This window comes from Chanodichthys erythropterus, chromosome 3, assembly GCF_024489055.1.
Source record: "Chanodichthys erythropterus isolate Z2021 chromosome 3, ASM2448905v1, whole genome shotgun sequence".
NCBI lineage: Eukaryota > Metazoa > Chordata > Actinopteri > Cypriniformes > Xenocyprididae > Chanodichthys > Chanodichthys erythropterus.
In genome coordinates this window covers 6,514,809-6,532,090 of record NC_090223.1, presented here as the reverse complement: position 1 = coordinate 6,532,090, position 17,282 = coordinate 6,514,809, and the positions used below count along the sequence as shown (strand labels likewise).

The window sequence follows — 17,282 nt, the reverse complement described above, 5'->3', positions numbered from 1 at the left end:
ATACATATTTTAGTATTATGGCAAAGCATACTAAAGATGGGGGTGCTTTTCATTATGCCCAACAGTGTGTAGGTGGTTAGGCAAAAATCTGGTAATATGAATGAAGTGTGTGCCATTTCATGCAAAAGTTTGATTTTGATAATGCTCTGTGTAGTTTCGGTTGCAGTGCTTCATTTTGCAGGATATATGAGGTATTTTGCAGTTTGGGTGTGTGGTTTTGTGAATTGTGTTAAGTGTTTTGATAAAACCAGACTAGTTTGAAAAATTGTGTGTTAGCAATTGGAAAAAACTGTAAGACCCATGCAGTACCCTTACAGGTCCCACTTTTAGTATGTCTGGGCTTCCACGGCTTGCCCCAATGTGGATCCCGGGTGCAAGCCCATAATGGGGCCCACATTTGCCACCCATGAAGCCCTCATCTGGGCCCCACATGTCATTGCTGGCTGGGTAGTGTTTATAAGCTCTGATCCTGAAATATGACACTCGTATTAGTCAGATTATATAATGACAGGTTAGTGTATTTGAACTTTGAACTTTCTGCTCTAAAACTCACAGATAAGAATAAATATGATGAACCAATGACACAATCAACATTTACATTCATCTACTGCCAGTGAACAATATGATTCATCTTCAATAATCTGTGTATATTTGTGTATATTTGACATTGTGGTGATTTTTCATTGATGTTCAGGAGCTGATATATGATGAGACTTACACTGAGGTCACTTATACTGAGGACTACAGTAAAAACAAGTGAGAAAGAAGAAGGTGAGAAACACTTCCTTGATGTTGTCCAGCTTCTCTCAACATGATAGTTTGTGTTTTCTTCTGAATTTGTGTCATGAATTGAGCTCAAACATCATGCTGTAATAATTGTGTGTTGAAACAATAACTGTGATGTTCATTCAGGTTCGCTGTGATGATAAAGTGACTTATGCTTCCATCAGAGGAGCAAAAGCTACAAAATCAAGCTGTTATATTCATATATTTATTGTCCAACATTCCCAATTTTTCTGATGCATGTCCTTAATTTAATTCCATATGTTGGTAATAATTCAGTGTTTATAAGCCTTTTAAAGAATTTTAACCCAAACTGACTGTGTTTCTAGAGAGCAACTGGGTTTTTTGTGACTTAAACACAAAGTGTGTAAAATAAACTGTTAAAAGGATTTGATGATCACTAGTGATAGTATTTTATTCTGTGTTGTCATCATTCAGGTTGGATTTCAGCTTTAATGTATGTTTTTTTTTATCAAAGCAGCTGATATTGCAATAGAAACTAGTGGACTGCGACTCACTTTCACCCCAGAATGGCGGAAACGCAGGGCCGCTGCTGCAATGGAACGCTCTATTGAGTGTCGCTTCTTGTTAGTGTATATTCTTTGTACACGCCTCGATACACGCTTCACAGAAAGCTTCCGGGATTTCTTGACACATGCTCCGAAGAGCGTAACATCAGTAATTCCATGTGATGTTATATTTGACCATTAGTTCATGTTGTCAACTTGTTAAATGTAGTTTATTTAAGTGCTTTTAACGGGTGAATAGTGCATTGCGTGAGATGGCGGCAAAGTGTGTGCGTCGCATGTGTGAGTTAGCAGCTAGGCTAACATCTCGATTAATTAAATATTTAAATATATATAGATAAATATAATTGATAAATAATAGATTGATATGTATAACTAAAGATATGTAAGTATAATTAAATATATTTTGTGCATTAAAGAGATATGTTTTAGTTTAATATATTGAACGTTGCATTCATTGTGTGTTCTATAGTTATTGTTAGTTATTTCTATAGTTACAAATATTGTCCCTTAATGGTAAAGGTGTGACTGCAGTCGAAGTGGAAGAGAGGGGGTACGCAGAAGGATGGTGATCCCTTCAGGGGTACTCCAAGCTAAAAAGTTTGGGAACCACTGCTATAATTAAATATATAATGCAATATTATTGACAAATAAAAACGAGACTAAATGTGGTTTACAAAATAAAAACTATGCTAAAATATCTCTTCATTTTCGTTTCGCAAAACGTAATAATTTCATCTCGTTTAGTCGTGTTATTATTATCATTATTAACGGTATTTCTGTTTCCTGTGTCTCACTTCAGGGGCTGCATCAGGCCGCACTGCGCAGACGTAGGCGACGTCACTTCCTCAAACCCCACTTGCAGCATTATTTAGAAGGTGCAGCTGTGGTGAGTTAGCTTAACAAGGTTAAGTCTGACACAGAGAAAGGGAGCGATATGTAGGGACATGTAGATTTCATGTGCTCATGACTTCATGAAAAATGCACAGATCATAGAAAATGCACATCAATATTTAAAACATATTCTCACGATTAAAATTAATCCAAAATCAACATAATATATTTTGCGTTGATCAAAATATATTACACACGGAATGATTTAACATCTTTCCGGAGGGATGCAGTGTGTATCCAATGTTCCCGGAACCATCCATGGTCATTTTCTAACGTAGAATAGGCCTAAAACAAAAAAGGTATCATCTTAAAGATTAGAATCTAATCTTTTTAATGCATCTAACCATAGAGTACCTCAGGGATGATGTGTTTTTGTAGGCAAAACCTGGAAGTGAGTTTGCATTTTAGGACTTCCGGTTCCAACGCCGTCAAGTCTATGGGTTTTTTGAAGGGGTTTTTGCTAAATCGCCTGAAATAAGGTCTGTGGTTAACAAAGCCTCTAAATACTTTCACGTTTTGATCTATGACATGAAACACACCAGTTATAACCCACTTGTGATTTTTTTAAACCTTTACTGTGTCTTTAAATGGTGGTTACTAACAAGTTGCTAAAAGGGACGACTTCCTTTGGTGGGACTTTAGACGTCATCATGACAAACAGGACATTTGGACAGCATTTCTCATGAAAAAGTGGATAAGTATTCATAACAGTACAGATCATAATCAGAGAGCATGTTTTTAAATAGAGTTGTTTTCTAAATTAAGTTCGAGGAAGTTTGGTGGTGACGACGTTGATCCGCGACTATGGTGTGCTGTAGTCCGTTTATAGCTTTATAGCTTTTTATATCATTATTTAGGCGTCAAAATGTATAAATGTTGTGTTAACTTGTAATGATTATCTTGACAGATGTGACGTGTAAGTGTCATAACCCTTTGTTAAACACAGAGCTCATTTTTTGTGATTGTCCAAAAGTCTATGGGAAAAAATGCATAGGCTTTCGATCAAGGGAGCCCGAGCGCCGCTAACTTCCGGGTTGATCTTCAAAAACACGTCATCTCTGAGGTACTCTATTTTGAAAACTCCTAATGAGTGCTGAGGAGAGTATCATCAAAAAATAATTTGTCTCTGATCTTATTGCCTTCCTGAGTTATTCCATGTCAAATAAAAAATAAAAAATATAAATAAAAATATATATTTTTTGTATTTTATCAGCAGTTTTTCAGCATGAAAATGTCCAAATGTAATGTATTTATTTGTTTTTTTTTGTTTGTTTTTTTTAAGTGTTCTATCAAATGATACCTACCTTTTGACTCTCCTTGCTACAGTTTGAGTTATGAGTCTTTACTTTTGTGTTTGTCGATCAGGAGAAAAAAAAATTATTGTCACAGACACGTCAGGTTCCAACCTCCAATCACAACGCACGCCAACACCAGAATACTGATCACCACCACCTGCACCTCATCATCGCACTCATCACCAGCACTATTTAACCCACACGCACACAGCACTCCACGTCCGGTCTCGTTCGCATTAACCCATGTTATGCTTACCTCAAGGACTCCTCTTCGTATACTCACCTGTCTCCAGCGTGTCTTCTTCCCTCTGTGTGCCTCGTCTGCTGTGTGGGTGTGTTTCCGTCAGCTCCTCAGTTCTCCAGCGATCTCCTCTGTGCTCCAGCGATCCCCAAGCTCCGACTTACATCAACCTGCAAAGAGAAAGGACAGTAACTATTCCTCATACTACCTGCTCAAAACTCCAATATAACCAGTTCACTCACCTGTGTGTTCACCTGGTCTACTGTGGTCCAATAAACATCATTACCTGTGACATCGGTGTCTGTCTCCTGTATACCGTAACAGAAGACCGGACCAACACTGCGGACCCAGTATGAGCCAGCCAGACCCGTTCCAGGAACTCGTGGATGCGCTGCGGCGCACGTTATCCACTCATCATCCACCGCCATCTCCAGTTACTGTCCCTTCACCTGCACCAGCTAACACCACCAGCCATGTCAACACTCCTCCTTCACTGCCGCCGTACGCCAGTCCCATGGCTAAACCGGCGCCCTACTCAGGATCGGCGGAGGAGACACTGGTCCTGGAGATGCAGCTGTACCCGAGTGACACATCCAAAATAGCGTTCATCATATCTCAGCTCAGTGGCAAAGCATTAAAGTGGGCCGACTCCATCTGGTCCCAGCGGGGCGCTGTAACCCAATCCTACTCGGCGTTTATTTCCCACTTCCGAGAAGTGTTCGGGAAACCGATCACGGACTCTTCAGCTGGTGAGAAACTTTATAACTTGAAACAAGTATCTCTGTCTGTTTACGACTATGCTTTTCAGAACGCTTTTCAGAACGCTTGCAGCTCTCAGCAGATGGAATGAACAAGCTCTAATAACAACGTATCGCCAAGGTTTGGAACCTCGGGTGCGGCTGTATCTCGCTGCATGCGAGGACTCCATCGGCCTCGAAAAGTTCATCCAGCTCTCCATTCGCTGCGCCACTCGCATGCAAGCGTGCATCCAAGAGCACCAGGATCAGTCCCTCTCCAACGTGCTCCTCTGCCGGTCCGAACGTGTCAGCACTCCAGAACCAGCCCAAACACCTATGGATGTTGAACACTCTCGCCTATCTTCTGAAGAACGCCGCCGCCGGCTGACCCTCCGTCTCTGCCTCTATTGTGGTGAACCCAGGCACGCTATTGCTGCATGCCCCACACGACCGCCACGACCCCTAGTGAGTGCCATTATTCCTGCTACTCATAAGTTGAAACCACTCACTACTGTCATCAATCAAACTGCCGCCAATGTCTCCCTTTCAGTGGTCGCGCTCATCGACTCGGGGTCAGCCGGCAACTTCATCTCCGGAGCCATCTGCCGCCTCCTTCGTATCAAGACCACTCCGTCTCCTACCATCTTCACGCTCAACTCACTAACCGGCAGACCCCTGAGCCATAAGCGCGTCCGCACCGTGGCTGGACCAGTGACCATTCAAGTTGGTTTACTACACCGGGAAGAGGCCCATATGCTGGTTCTGGAGGACTCAACTGCTGACGTGGTTCTGGGGCGCCCCTGGTTGGAGCAGCATAATCCGATCATCTCCTGGAAAACGGAGATGCCTGATTTTGTAGATTCCTGGGCTACAACATCGACCACAGTGGCATCCGGATGGACAAGAGGAAGGTGGAGTCCATTACCAACTGGCCAGAACCCACAACCATAAAAGAACTCCAACGTTTCCTCGGATTCTCCAATTTCTACAGACGTTTCATCAAAGATTACAGTACCATAGCCCATCCACTCACCAGCATGCTCCGTCATCAGCCCAACTCTCTGTCCTGGACCCCGGCAGCCACCAACGCCTTCAACCAGCTCAAAGAAGCCTTCACCACCGCTCCCTTGCTCGTACATCCAGACCCAGAGAAACAGTTTGTCGTAGAAGTGGACGCCTCGACAACTGGAGTGGGAGCGGTGTTGTCGCGGCAGCATGGGACGCCAAGTAGACTCCATCCATGCGCCTTCTTCTCCCGCAAGCTCAGCCCGGCGGAAGTAAACTACTCTATCGGTGACAGGGAACTTCTTGCTGTTAAGCTTTCCTTGGAAGAGTGGAGGCATTGGCTGGAGGGAGCCAAACACGCGTTCCTGGTGCTGACTGACCATAAAAACCTTGAATATCTTCGATCAGCTAAGAGACTGAACCCCAGGCAAGCCCGTTGGGCGATGTTTTTCTCCCGCTTCAATTATACCATCTCATACCGCCCAGGCACCAAGAATGTAAAGGCCGACGCTCTCTCCTGTCTTCATGCTCCTGACGAACAAACCAAGGAACCAGAACCCATCATCCCGAGCTCTCTCATCGTAAGTCCTATTACCTGGTCAGAAGAGACCATACCCTCCTCCAATGCCTCCACGAACCCTCCGCCGGGCTGTCCACCTGGCTTGCTCTACATTCCACGGGCATGACGCACTCCCACCATCCACTCAGCTCACACATTACTTGGCACTGGTCACCCGGGGGTCAATGAAACCCTCTCGTTGCTTAAAGAACGCTTCTGGTGGCCAGGGATGGCATCGGATGTCAGAAGGTACGTGCAGGGCTGTAGGGAGTGTGCCATCTCCAAATCTCCTCATCATCTGCCAGCTGGGAAACTCCTTCCGCTGCCCGTTCCAGATCGCCCATGTTCACACCTAGGAGTGGATTTCATTACGGATCTCCCTGTCTCTGACGGAAATACCACCATCCTAGTTGTTGTGGACCGCCTAATCCCACTTCCTGGATTACCCACTGCCATGGAAACAGCCGAGATCCTCTTCAACCAAGTCTTCAGATACTTTGGAATACCCGAGGACATTGTCTCCGACCGAGGGCCCCAATTCATATCCAGGGTATGGAAATCGTTCTACTCCCTCCTAGGTGTGGCCGTTAGCCTGACATCTGGATACCACCCGCAATCGAACGGGCAGACGGAAAGGAAGGTGCAGGAGATCGGCCGCTTCCTCCGTACCTTCTGTCATGACCACCAGGACTCTTGGAACCAGTTCCTGGGTTGGGCCGAGTACGCCCAAAACTCCCTCCGACAGTCTACAACAGGACTCACACCTTTCCAGTGCGTAATCGGCTACCAACCCCCACTGTTCCCCTGGGATGGGGAACCCTCCAACGTTCCGGCAGTGGATTACTGGTTCCGAGAGAGCTAGAGGGTCTGGGACTCAGCACACCATCAACTGCAACGAGCCCTGCGCAGACGCAGGATGGTAGCCGACCTCCGACCTCCAACACCCTATGGTTTGGCTATCCACCCGAGACATCAGACTGCGTCTGCCCTGCAGAAAGCTGAGTCCCAGGTTCATTGGCCCATTCCCCATCGTCAAGCAGGTCAGCCCAGTCACTATCAGCTCCGTCTTCCACAAGGGTATCGTATACACCCCACTTTCCACGTGTCACTCCTGAAAGCTCACCAACCTTCTGTTCTTCCCACAGGACCTGACGTGGCTCCCGCCGAACCCACTCTTCCTGGAGGATGGAGCTGCATATGAGGTTCGGGAAATCTTGGACTCCCGACGTTGTGGTGGTCAGCTGGAATACCTTGTGGATTGGGAAGGATACGGCCCCGAGGAACGCTCCTGGGTCCCAAGGAACGACATCTTAGACCCCAACTTACTCCAAACATTCCACGACAGTCACCCTGAAAGATCGGCACCGCGGGGAAGAGGACGACCACCACGGCGTCGGGGCCCCCCGACGTGGAGGGGGGGGTGCTGTCACAGACACGTCAGGTTCCAACCTCCAATCACAACGCACGCCAACACCAGAATACTGATCACCACCACCTGCACCTCATCATCGCACTCATCACCAGCACTATTTAACCCACACGCACACAGCACTCCACGTCCGGTCTCGTTCGCATTAACCCATGTTATGCTTACCTCAAGGACTCCTCTTCGTATACTCACCTGTCTCCAGCGTGTCTTCTTCCCTCTGTGTGCCTCGTCTGCTGTGTGGGTGTGTTTCCGTCAGCTCCTCAGTTCTCCAGCGATCTCCTCTGTGCTCCAGCGATCCATAAGCTCCGACTTACATCAACCTGCAAAGAGAAAGGACAGTAACTATTCCTCATACTACCTGCTCAAAACTCCAATATAACCAGTTCACTCACCTGTGTGTTTTCACCTGCTCTACTGTGGTCCAATAAACATCCATTAACTGTGACATCGGTGTCTGTCTCCTGTATACTGTAACACTTATACTATACTGATTGGGTTAAACAGAATTGCTTTACTAAAAAGAGACTAAAATACAATTTTTATTGACTAAAATGTCATCAGTTTTCATTACCTAAAACTAGAAGAAAATAGTCATGGATAATTCTGACTGAAATAAGACCAAAATTCTCAGACTTTTAGTCGACTGAAACTTGATAGACTAAAAAGAGTATGAACGTGACTAAAACTAATAAAAACTAAAATGACAGCTTTTAGTGCATCTTTACGCACAACTGCCAGCCTGCATGGAGAGCTTCTTGAGACTCCAGAGACACCAGCAGCTTCAAACACCTGTTTGTTGCTCAACACTGTCTTTTTATAGCTGCCCTTTTAATACAATACATTTTTTTGACAGGAACTTTCATTAATAAGCCTTTATCTGACCGAGTTCTGCTGTGCTCTAAATAACTCACAAATCTTATGATAATTCAATAATCTCCACTCAGTTTCACACAATATTAGTTGTTTTCATGCCTTTTGCACAACATTGCACCATTTCATGCTTTTCATTTTCAGAAAGATCTTTGTGTTCTAGTGTTTTCAGAACTGTTTGTGTGATCTTTAGTCTAGTTTTATAGTTTAGATATGCTTTCAGAGGTATTTTCAGAGGTGTGATCTCTCTGTTGAGGTCTGGAAACATGTCACTGCTGAGAGCTCAGTTAGTTTATTAAAGGAACACGCTTAAAGAGAGAAGAGGAAATGACATCTTCTGAGATCATCTCTGAACCCAGTTTAGACTGATGGGTGTGAATTTTCACACTTTTGTGGAGCGTTTACACGACAACATTTGCAGCTAAAAATGTAAAAAGTTTTTATGTGTTTTGATCATTCATTTACATGAAAATTGGAATAAAAGGTTTAAAGGTCCAAGTTTTTGAAAAGGATACCTTCATTTTCTCCCTGTAAACAACAAAACCAAACATGAATTTGTGTAAACGGTGACATCATGAACATTCATATGATGTATTCAGAGTCTTCGCAATAGAGTCAGAGTTTCAGTGTTCATTTACAACGGAAACTTGATGTCTGATGTCATTATGGACGTCACACTGATGTTTGTCTGTTGATGCAGCGGCGTCTTACTAAAGCAGCAATAACAGCAGCACAGCAGCTCCTGGCGTAATGAATTCATCACATTGAAATCAAAGTACCTCTGTTCTTTTAAAGTTTGAACATTTCTCAGATGAACCTGTTGGAGATATGAATGTAAATGGCTGTCAGTGATTTTATTCTGGTGAACATTGAGTGACTTTTGTATCTGGATAACTGATTGTACCTCTGTTTCCTGAACAACATTCAAAATAAGTCTGTAATGGAAAAATGAGGAGTTTGTATATAATAATACATAGATGCCCTGATCAAAGAGATACACCCGGGTGAAAAACCAGTACACTTCTATTGTGTACTTAAAGTGCTCTATTTTCGTGCACTAATTTTGTACTTAATATACCACAAATTCTGTACTTCTGTATTTTTTTAATCTGTATTTAAAAAATGTATTTAGTTACCACTTATAGAACACTATAAGTTTAAAATGTACCATAAATGGCAACTAAATACATTTTTTAAATACAGAGATTTTAAGCATGCTTATATATGTTATTTTTTAGGAGGGCGAGCTAAAGGGTCAGGCCCTGTCACGGTAAAACATCCCAGAAAATAATGAAAAAGTTTTAAATCCAAAACATGTCTAAAAGGGTTACTGAAATTCCTTGCTTGCATGTTAACAGTTTTTATGCTAGCAGGCTGAGTAATGGCAGTTTAAAATGGCCGACCGGCCTGACAGTCCTGTGACACGGCCTTACAAATGAATGGCATGGTTTTTATTAACTTTATTGCATATAATATATAAACATTACACTGTAAATTTGAAGCTTTTTATGATGCATGGTGCACACACACACACACACACACACACACACATACACACACACACACACACACACACAAAGAGTCATATTTATAATATATGCATGCTAAAACCTATATTAATTTATTAATTACTTATTCTATTAACTAATAGCAAAAATCATATGTTAATTACCACGATGGTCAAAGCTACATACTTCCTGCTGTCTGCTTTAATTCATCTTTAGGTAATGATTTGCAAAGATATCATTGTGTGATGACTTTACTTGTTGAGGCGCATGACTATTAATTAATTGTTAGTAATATGTTATTGATTATGGGTTTTGGTTTGATTTTTGATTGGTGCTCTCCAGACACCGGATGATAACTTCTCTCCAGTTTAATCCGGTGATATCTGGGAGGTCAACAGGATGGTGAAAGTTCGCCCCGATCCAGAACAACGACTTCAGGGTCTCGTTCTCAAAGGGACAGTTGAGTGTAAGACAAAAAACTCCTTAGAAAATAACAAGAAATCGTGGCTCAGAACGCAAAATTCCTTAATGGATCTGGTCTTCTGTAACGCATGAAGACTAAAATCCAAAACAGGGTTTAATAATAAAGTTTCAACAGGCAGGGACACACATACAGCTGAAACGACACCGGACACTGAACCGGTGACAGTGTGACAGATGACTTCTGTTCCAGAGCTTTTCACATTAAACACAGTTTCACAGCAGAGATCTTTCTGATCACTTCTTGTCTCGACTTTAGTGACTGTCAGTGAAATGCAGAGCTGTATCTTAGTGTCAGGACTAAACACTCAGTTCAGATCAGAGGAAGTTCTCAACCACAGGAGGAGCTGATGATGATTAAAGGAGGAGCTGTAACTATATAATGAAGAGAAAGACTGACAGAAACAGAAAATGGCTGATCAGTGTGATCTGTGTCTGCTGGGACTGATCATTCTCTCTTCACTTCTCACAGGTAAAGAAATCTGGATTTTCTCTAAAGACATTTAGTGGAATTAGTCTGGAAAGAGTTGATTTGAACATGCTCAGTTTAATCTTGTTGTGTCGTGTCGAGTCACACTCAGACGATGAAAAATAATTTTCACATTAAGAATGATTTAAACAGCTCTCTGATAAAGAAAAATAGTTTATTCTGAAGAGTGTGATGTTTGTGTTCAGTAAGGAAAGAAAATACTGTATGATCTGCATCTTCTGCTTTTTATGTTGATGTTGTTCAGCATCCACATTGATTAAAACCAATTCAAAGAGACCTTATTTAAATGATCATTATGATCTATATTAATAAATGAAGGTAAAACACTGTGTTTCAGGTACCAGTGGAGTGGATGATCTACATGTGTTCATCAGTTCTGGTGAAAATGTCCATCTGTCCTGTAATAATGCTCTTTCTGACTGCAAATCAACTACATGGACCTACAGCAGACATTCAGGGGCAGTTGAACTGATTAATGGAGGGAAAAAGAAGAAAGACACAGAGAGACATGAGAGACTGAGTCTGGGGTCTGACTGCTCTCTGAACATCAAGAACGTCACAGAAGAAGATTATGGATTATACATCTGCCAACAATATGTGAATGGAGAACATCAAGGAACTGATGAATATGTTTATCTGCATGTTCTTCATGGTGAGTTTATGATCATGTGATCAATTTAAAAAGAGCAGATTCTCCCTTTAAACTCAGATGATGATTGAAGAGTCTGTGATTTGTGTCTTGTGTTCAGTTTCAGTGTCTCCATCATCATCATCATCATCATCATCATCCTCACAGACTGAGATCAGTCCAGGTCACTCTGTGACTCTCTCCTGTCAGTTGTATTCTGGATTCTCCTGTGATTATTTGGTCCATTATGAGGGACTTCAGCTGTTGTGGGTGAATCAGGCTGGTGTTGATCTGAAGACAGACTCCAGATATCAGATATTATTCTCATCAGATCACTGTATCATCACTCTGACTACAACACTCCTGAATGAAGATGACAACAGAGAGTGGAGATGTCAGCTTACTCTCAGAAATCAACTCCAGACCTCAGTCAGATACACTGTCAAGTATTCAGGTGAGAAACAACTATTACTACTGTAAAATATGATGTTAATGTCCTACAGATGAACATCTGAACATTCATCTTCTCAAATTCTGAGAAGAAATCAAGCCAAACTACAGCAGCAGCGCCTACACAAGGTTCATGATCACATGTGTCACGTTCGCCCAGTTTGGACTCATGTTTTGCACCATTTTCCACCACTAATCTGTCACTATAAATACTGATCACCTTCTTCATCACTATCAGCTGTGTTCAATTACGCACCTCGTTTGTCTGTGTATTTAAGTCTTGTGTTCTCAGTTCAGTATTGTCCGTTATCGTTCTATGTATGGTTGTGTTTTATGTTTGCCAGTTTGTGGATTTCCTTGTGTGGCGGGGAGCGGTACAGATTAACACACACAAGCCCAAGTTTATCTACTTGTAGAAAATTCGACTACGACACCTGGGATGGTTTCACCCAGGAAATTAAAAAAAAAAAAAAAAAAAAAAAAAAAAACTAAGTTTGTTATTAGGTCACACCGGTTCGCTTCTCTTATAAAGAAATGTAGGCAGGAAATGCGGGCATCATATAAAAAGTACAACATTTATTCACAACTTGAATTCAAGAAAAAAAAAAAAAAAAAAAATTAAAATAGCCTCAGTGATGCATAAAAGACAAAAACTGCACGCAAAAATCATAAACTCAAATTATATCAAGTTACAAAAACAAACTTTACAACAAAAAGAAAATATCCTCACTGTTAAAAGGTAATGTGACAGACAACTAATTACATAAGTAATAACAAAAAGAAACAACCAAAAGAAAAGACGTTTAAACCAATTTACACAACTTCCAAATAAACAAAACAAAATATATACCAAAACTCCCACTGGAGTAATCACCAGCACTAGTTATCAAAAAGCACACTTCCACACACACCCCACCGTGAACTCAGTTCACACAGCTTTCACCCATGGGACCCCAGCTCCTGAAAGAAAAATATCAAAAACAAAATAAATAAATCTCAAACAGAAATAAATGAAAATCAGTCACAGGGCGTCACAATTCCACTGTAAAACGATGGGTAAAAGTCGCAGTAAAGTACAATCAACAATATACAAATATTCAAAAATAAAACTAAACAAAGAAAAAAACAAAATTCAAAGAAAGAGCTTGGTTCAAACCACAGGGAAAACAGGACACCCGCCAGAATTCCCCCCTTGCAAACCCAAACAAGACTTTACAATCAGTTCACCGCTCAGGATACGCAGCCTTCAAATAACCCGCTGTTAAACTGAAGTACAGGGACTGCACACTCAAACCACCCGCCCCTCAGTGAAGCTAGACATTGTTTGCAATAAAACAACTTCCTCATACCTGAAAGGAGGGCAGTAATCAAATCCAAAACAGCATCCGGCAGAGACACACACACTGATGAAAAGACAGGCTAAGGGTAAAACTAACAAGCCATTAGTGCAACGAGCAATAATAAAAAGAAGTTAGCAAAACGCTACGTGCTAACAGCACATACCTGAAACCACCGTAACAGAGAAAGGTCACACTTGCCTGTGGATTTATTAAAGACTGTTATTCCCTTCTGTTACAATAAGGAGGAGGTCGTAGACACAGGTACAGTTTACGATTGAGTGAAAGCTGCCATAGTTTTGAGACAGATAATATATATTAAAGCTTTCACTCACCTGCACTCTGCTCTGCTTCAGTGGTTATTCTGTGACATTTTGATACATATGAATTATAACTATATTGTTTGGTAACACAGTGTAATTTTCAAATACTTTATTCTGGAGAGTATGTTTGTCTTAATGAAGACAAAATACGATATTTGAATCATCTGCTTTTTATGCTGATATGGTTTATATTTTCATTTCTTAATATATATCATAATGATCACTCAATTATATTGTGTTTCAGGATCCAGTGGAGTGAATGATGCTCATGTGTTCATCAGTTCTGGTGAAAATGTCCGTCTGCCCTGTAATAATGCTCTTTCTGACTGCAAATCAACTACATGGACCTATAACAGATTCACACATTCAGGGACAGATTCACTGATTGAATTAGGGATAAAGAAGAAAGACACAGAGAGACATGAGAGACTGAGTCTGGGGTCTGACTGCTCTCTGAACATCAAGAACGTCACAGAAGAAGATTCTGGATTATACACCTGCCAACAATATGTGAATGGAGAAAAACAAGGAACTGATGAACGTGTTTATCTGCATGTTCTTCATGGTGAGTTTATGATTATATGATCAATTTAAAGAGAGCAGATTCTCCCTTTAAACTCACATGATGATTGAAGAGTCTGTGATTTGTGTCTTGTGTTCAGTTTCAGTGTCTCCATCATCATCATCATCTTCATCCTCACAGACTGAGATCAGTCCAGGTCGCTCTGTGACTCTCTCCTGTCAGTTGTATTCTTATGATTTGACTTGTAATGATTTGGTCAGTTATGAGGGACTTCAGCTGTTGTGGGTGAATCAGGCTGGTGTTGATCTGACGACAGACTCCAGATATCAGATATTATTCTCATCAGATCACTGTATCATCACTCTGACTACAACACTCCTGAATGAAGATGACAACAGAGAGTGGAGATGTCAGCTTACTCTCAGAAATCAATCCAAGACCTCAGTCAGATACACTGTCAAGTATTCAGGTGAGAAACAACTATTACTACTGTAAAATATGATGTTAATGTCCTACAGATGAACATCTGAACATTCATCTTCTGATTCCAGTCAGCAGCTCAAACTCTGAGAAGAAATCAAGCCAAACTACAGCAGCAGCTCCTACACAAGGTTCATGATCACATGATCACTGTCACACATCATCAGTCTCTCACTTCACTGGTTCACACTGGCTTTAATTAATCCATCCTTTCATTTGTACAGAGAATCAGAAGACATTAAATACTCCAAACTCTGAGAGGACAGCAGCTGCTCAAACACCTGGATTTACTGAACAACAAGGTGTTTATTCATGACTTACTTATGTCAGTGCTTTTTCTATGACATTTTATAATTATTTTTTCTTCTACAGTCTGTTGTCTGATGCATGAATATAAAACAATCATAATAATCATAACATACAGCTAGCCTCTTTCATCACACATGTGAATGATCATCAGTTTAAATGGTTAAAATCATAGTAAGTGTTTATTAAAAACTCAAATCATCATCTTTCAGCAGCATAACTGAGACTCACACTGATATGAAGGTGATCTAGTTTGTAAAAGAAACGTCTTGATGTTGTGCTCATGCACTAAAGTATGATTTTCGTGTTTTAATTTTGTTTTTAACAGTTGTAACATCAACTACATCAACACTGACTCCAGATGTCTCACCAATCTCTCTGAATCCAGGTGTGTATGAACACACTCATTTCTGAATCAGTATCTAAATGAACTGAATCTTCATCTGATCACAAGCTTTGACTCGAGACATGTTTCATTTGTAATCCACATCACATTCTCATTTCACATTCTCTCACACATCACCAACAATCCAGAAACATGAAAACGAATGTGAAAAGAAACTATGTTGACGTTGTGTTCATGCATTCAAATATGATTGTGTTTTTAATAGTTGTGCCATCAACTACAGCATCAACACTGACTCCAACCTCTCTAGGTGTGTATGAAGATCATCCTCATTTCAGTGCTTGTTTTCACACTCTGGAGTTTTTCTAGAATCAGGATCTAAATGAACTCATTGTAGTGAAAATGAGCTCAGTGGACATCAGTATTAATATGACTGTAATATCGTCTCTCTCTCAGTGATTGTGATTGTTGTCGCTTCATTCGCTGTTCTCCTTCCTGCTCTTATTCTCTGGATGATTCGCAGAAAAAGAGACGGTGAGTTTTTACAGTTTCTCATATTATATAACAGACAAAAAGACCAAAACATCTGATGAAATAAACGTGTAATTCAGACAGAATTCCTCTCAGACAGAGTTTAATGTTTCTATTCTACAGCACTAGAATTCTTCTGAAATCAGTTTAATTGGAGACTGTATTATGTGTTTGATCATCAATATTCTCTTGACGTTCTGTTTCAGATAACAGAAGAGGAACTGATGACTCTGAGGTGAGTATTGTAGGTCGATCCATGAGTTATTAGTGTTTATAAGCTCTGATCCTGAAATATGACACTCATATTAGTCAGATTATATAATGACAGGTTAGTGTATTTGAACTGTTTCTGCTCTAAAACTCACAGATAAGAATAAATATGATGAACCAACGACACAATCAACATTTACATTCATCTACTGCCAGTGAACAATATGATTCATCTTCAATAATCTGTGTATATTTGACATTGCTGTAATTTTTCATATTTCCATTGGTGTTTAGGAGCAGACAGATGATCATGTGACTTATTCTGAGGTCACTGCGTACAGTAAAAACCAAGACCAAAAGAAGAAGGTGAGAAACACTTCCTTGATGTTGTCCAGCTTCTCTCAACATGATAGTTTGTGTTTTCTTCTGAATTTGTGTCATGAATTGAGCTCAAACATCATGCTGTAATAATTGTGTGTTGAAACAATAACTGTGATGTTCATTCAGGTTCGCTGTGATGATAAAGTGACTTATGCTTCCATCAGAGGAGCAAAAGCTGGATCTCAGGAAAATTGCAGTGAACTTTATGCCTCTGTGAACAAGAACCATCACAAATCAGTCAAATAATGACACAAAAACCACATGAGCAGAAGAAGATGAATCTAATAGAACTGAGTCCTAATGGTGTCATTCAGTGCCATTATAAATACTTTCAATGTCTTTTACATGTTCACAAACAAACCCAAGTGATGCTCTGATTTATTTGTAGTTATTGCTTATTTTTCTCAGTTCAGCATGTTTTTTGTATAGTTTCTGTCTGCTTGTTGATCAGTTAATGCTAGTGTCTTTATTATTCATTCAGAGCTGCAGGTTTGGACAAAGTCTAGAAAATGACGACACTTTTACTCTCTTACATCATTCTCATTAAATCATGTATTTTCTCCAGCAGTTAATTAACTGTCAGCTTGCACTAATTATGAGAACAGACAAAGCTATCTGATGTATTTTTTATGTATTTGATGTATTTTTGATGTAAGCGTTCATCACAATATGATATTTTTGTCAATAATAAAATAGTCAATGTCAAACATGTATTTATGGTGAAATATATTTTCCATCATTACACATATTTTACTCAACTCTGTAGACGAGACACAGAAACCTCTGTTCACACTTACACAAATAAATCATGGTTAACATAAAAAAAAAAAAAACATGCTCACAAATCAACCAGGGGTTTGCTACACTAACCATAGTTTAACCATGGTATTTTTTTAATAAAAAAAACAAAGCATGGTTATTACGTTTTACTGTCATAAACCATGGTTCA

The 17,282-nt window shown here is 40.6% G+C and overlaps 1 protein-coding gene across 1 annotated transcript; it reads left to right on the top strand.

Annotated features, from left to right (window-relative positions):
* The first annotated feature begins 10,679 nt into the window (after positions 1–10,679).
* LOC137016978 (carcinoembryonic antigen-related cell adhesion molecule 5-like) lies at positions 10,680–17,018 on the top strand. The gene is made up of 13 exons (XM_067380839.1): positions 10,680–10,800; positions 11,156–11,470; positions 11,568–11,900; positions 13,801–14,121; positions 14,219–14,548; positions 14,631–14,690; positions 14,784–14,861; positions 15,194–15,253; positions 15,477–15,521; positions 15,668–15,745; positions 15,949–15,977; positions 16,247–16,318; positions 16,460–17,018. Exons 1-13 carry the CDS (start codon positions 10,740–10,742, stop codon positions 16,577–16,579), a joined length of 1,902 nt encoding a protein of 633 aa, XP_067236940.1. The 5' UTR covers positions 10,680–10,739; the 3' UTR covers positions 16,580–17,018.
* Positions 17,019–17,282: the final 264 nt, after the last annotated feature.

What these genes read in the sequence shown, in the direction of transcription:
- LOC137016978 (XM_067380839.1), top strand. Translation starts at nt 10,740, where the DNA reads ATGGCTGATCAGTGTGATCTGTGTCTGCTGGGACTGATCATTCTCTCT. An exon ending in ATACACTGTCAAGTATTCAG is followed by an intron (nt 11,901 to 13,800) that starts GTGAGAAACAAC and finishes ATTGTGTTTCAG; the next exon opens with GATCCAGTGGAGTGAATGAT. An exon ending in ACCAATCTCTCTGAATCCAG is followed by an intron (nt 15,254 to 15,476) that starts GTGTGTATGAAC and finishes TGTTTTTAATAG; the next exon opens with TTGTGCCATCAACTACAGCA.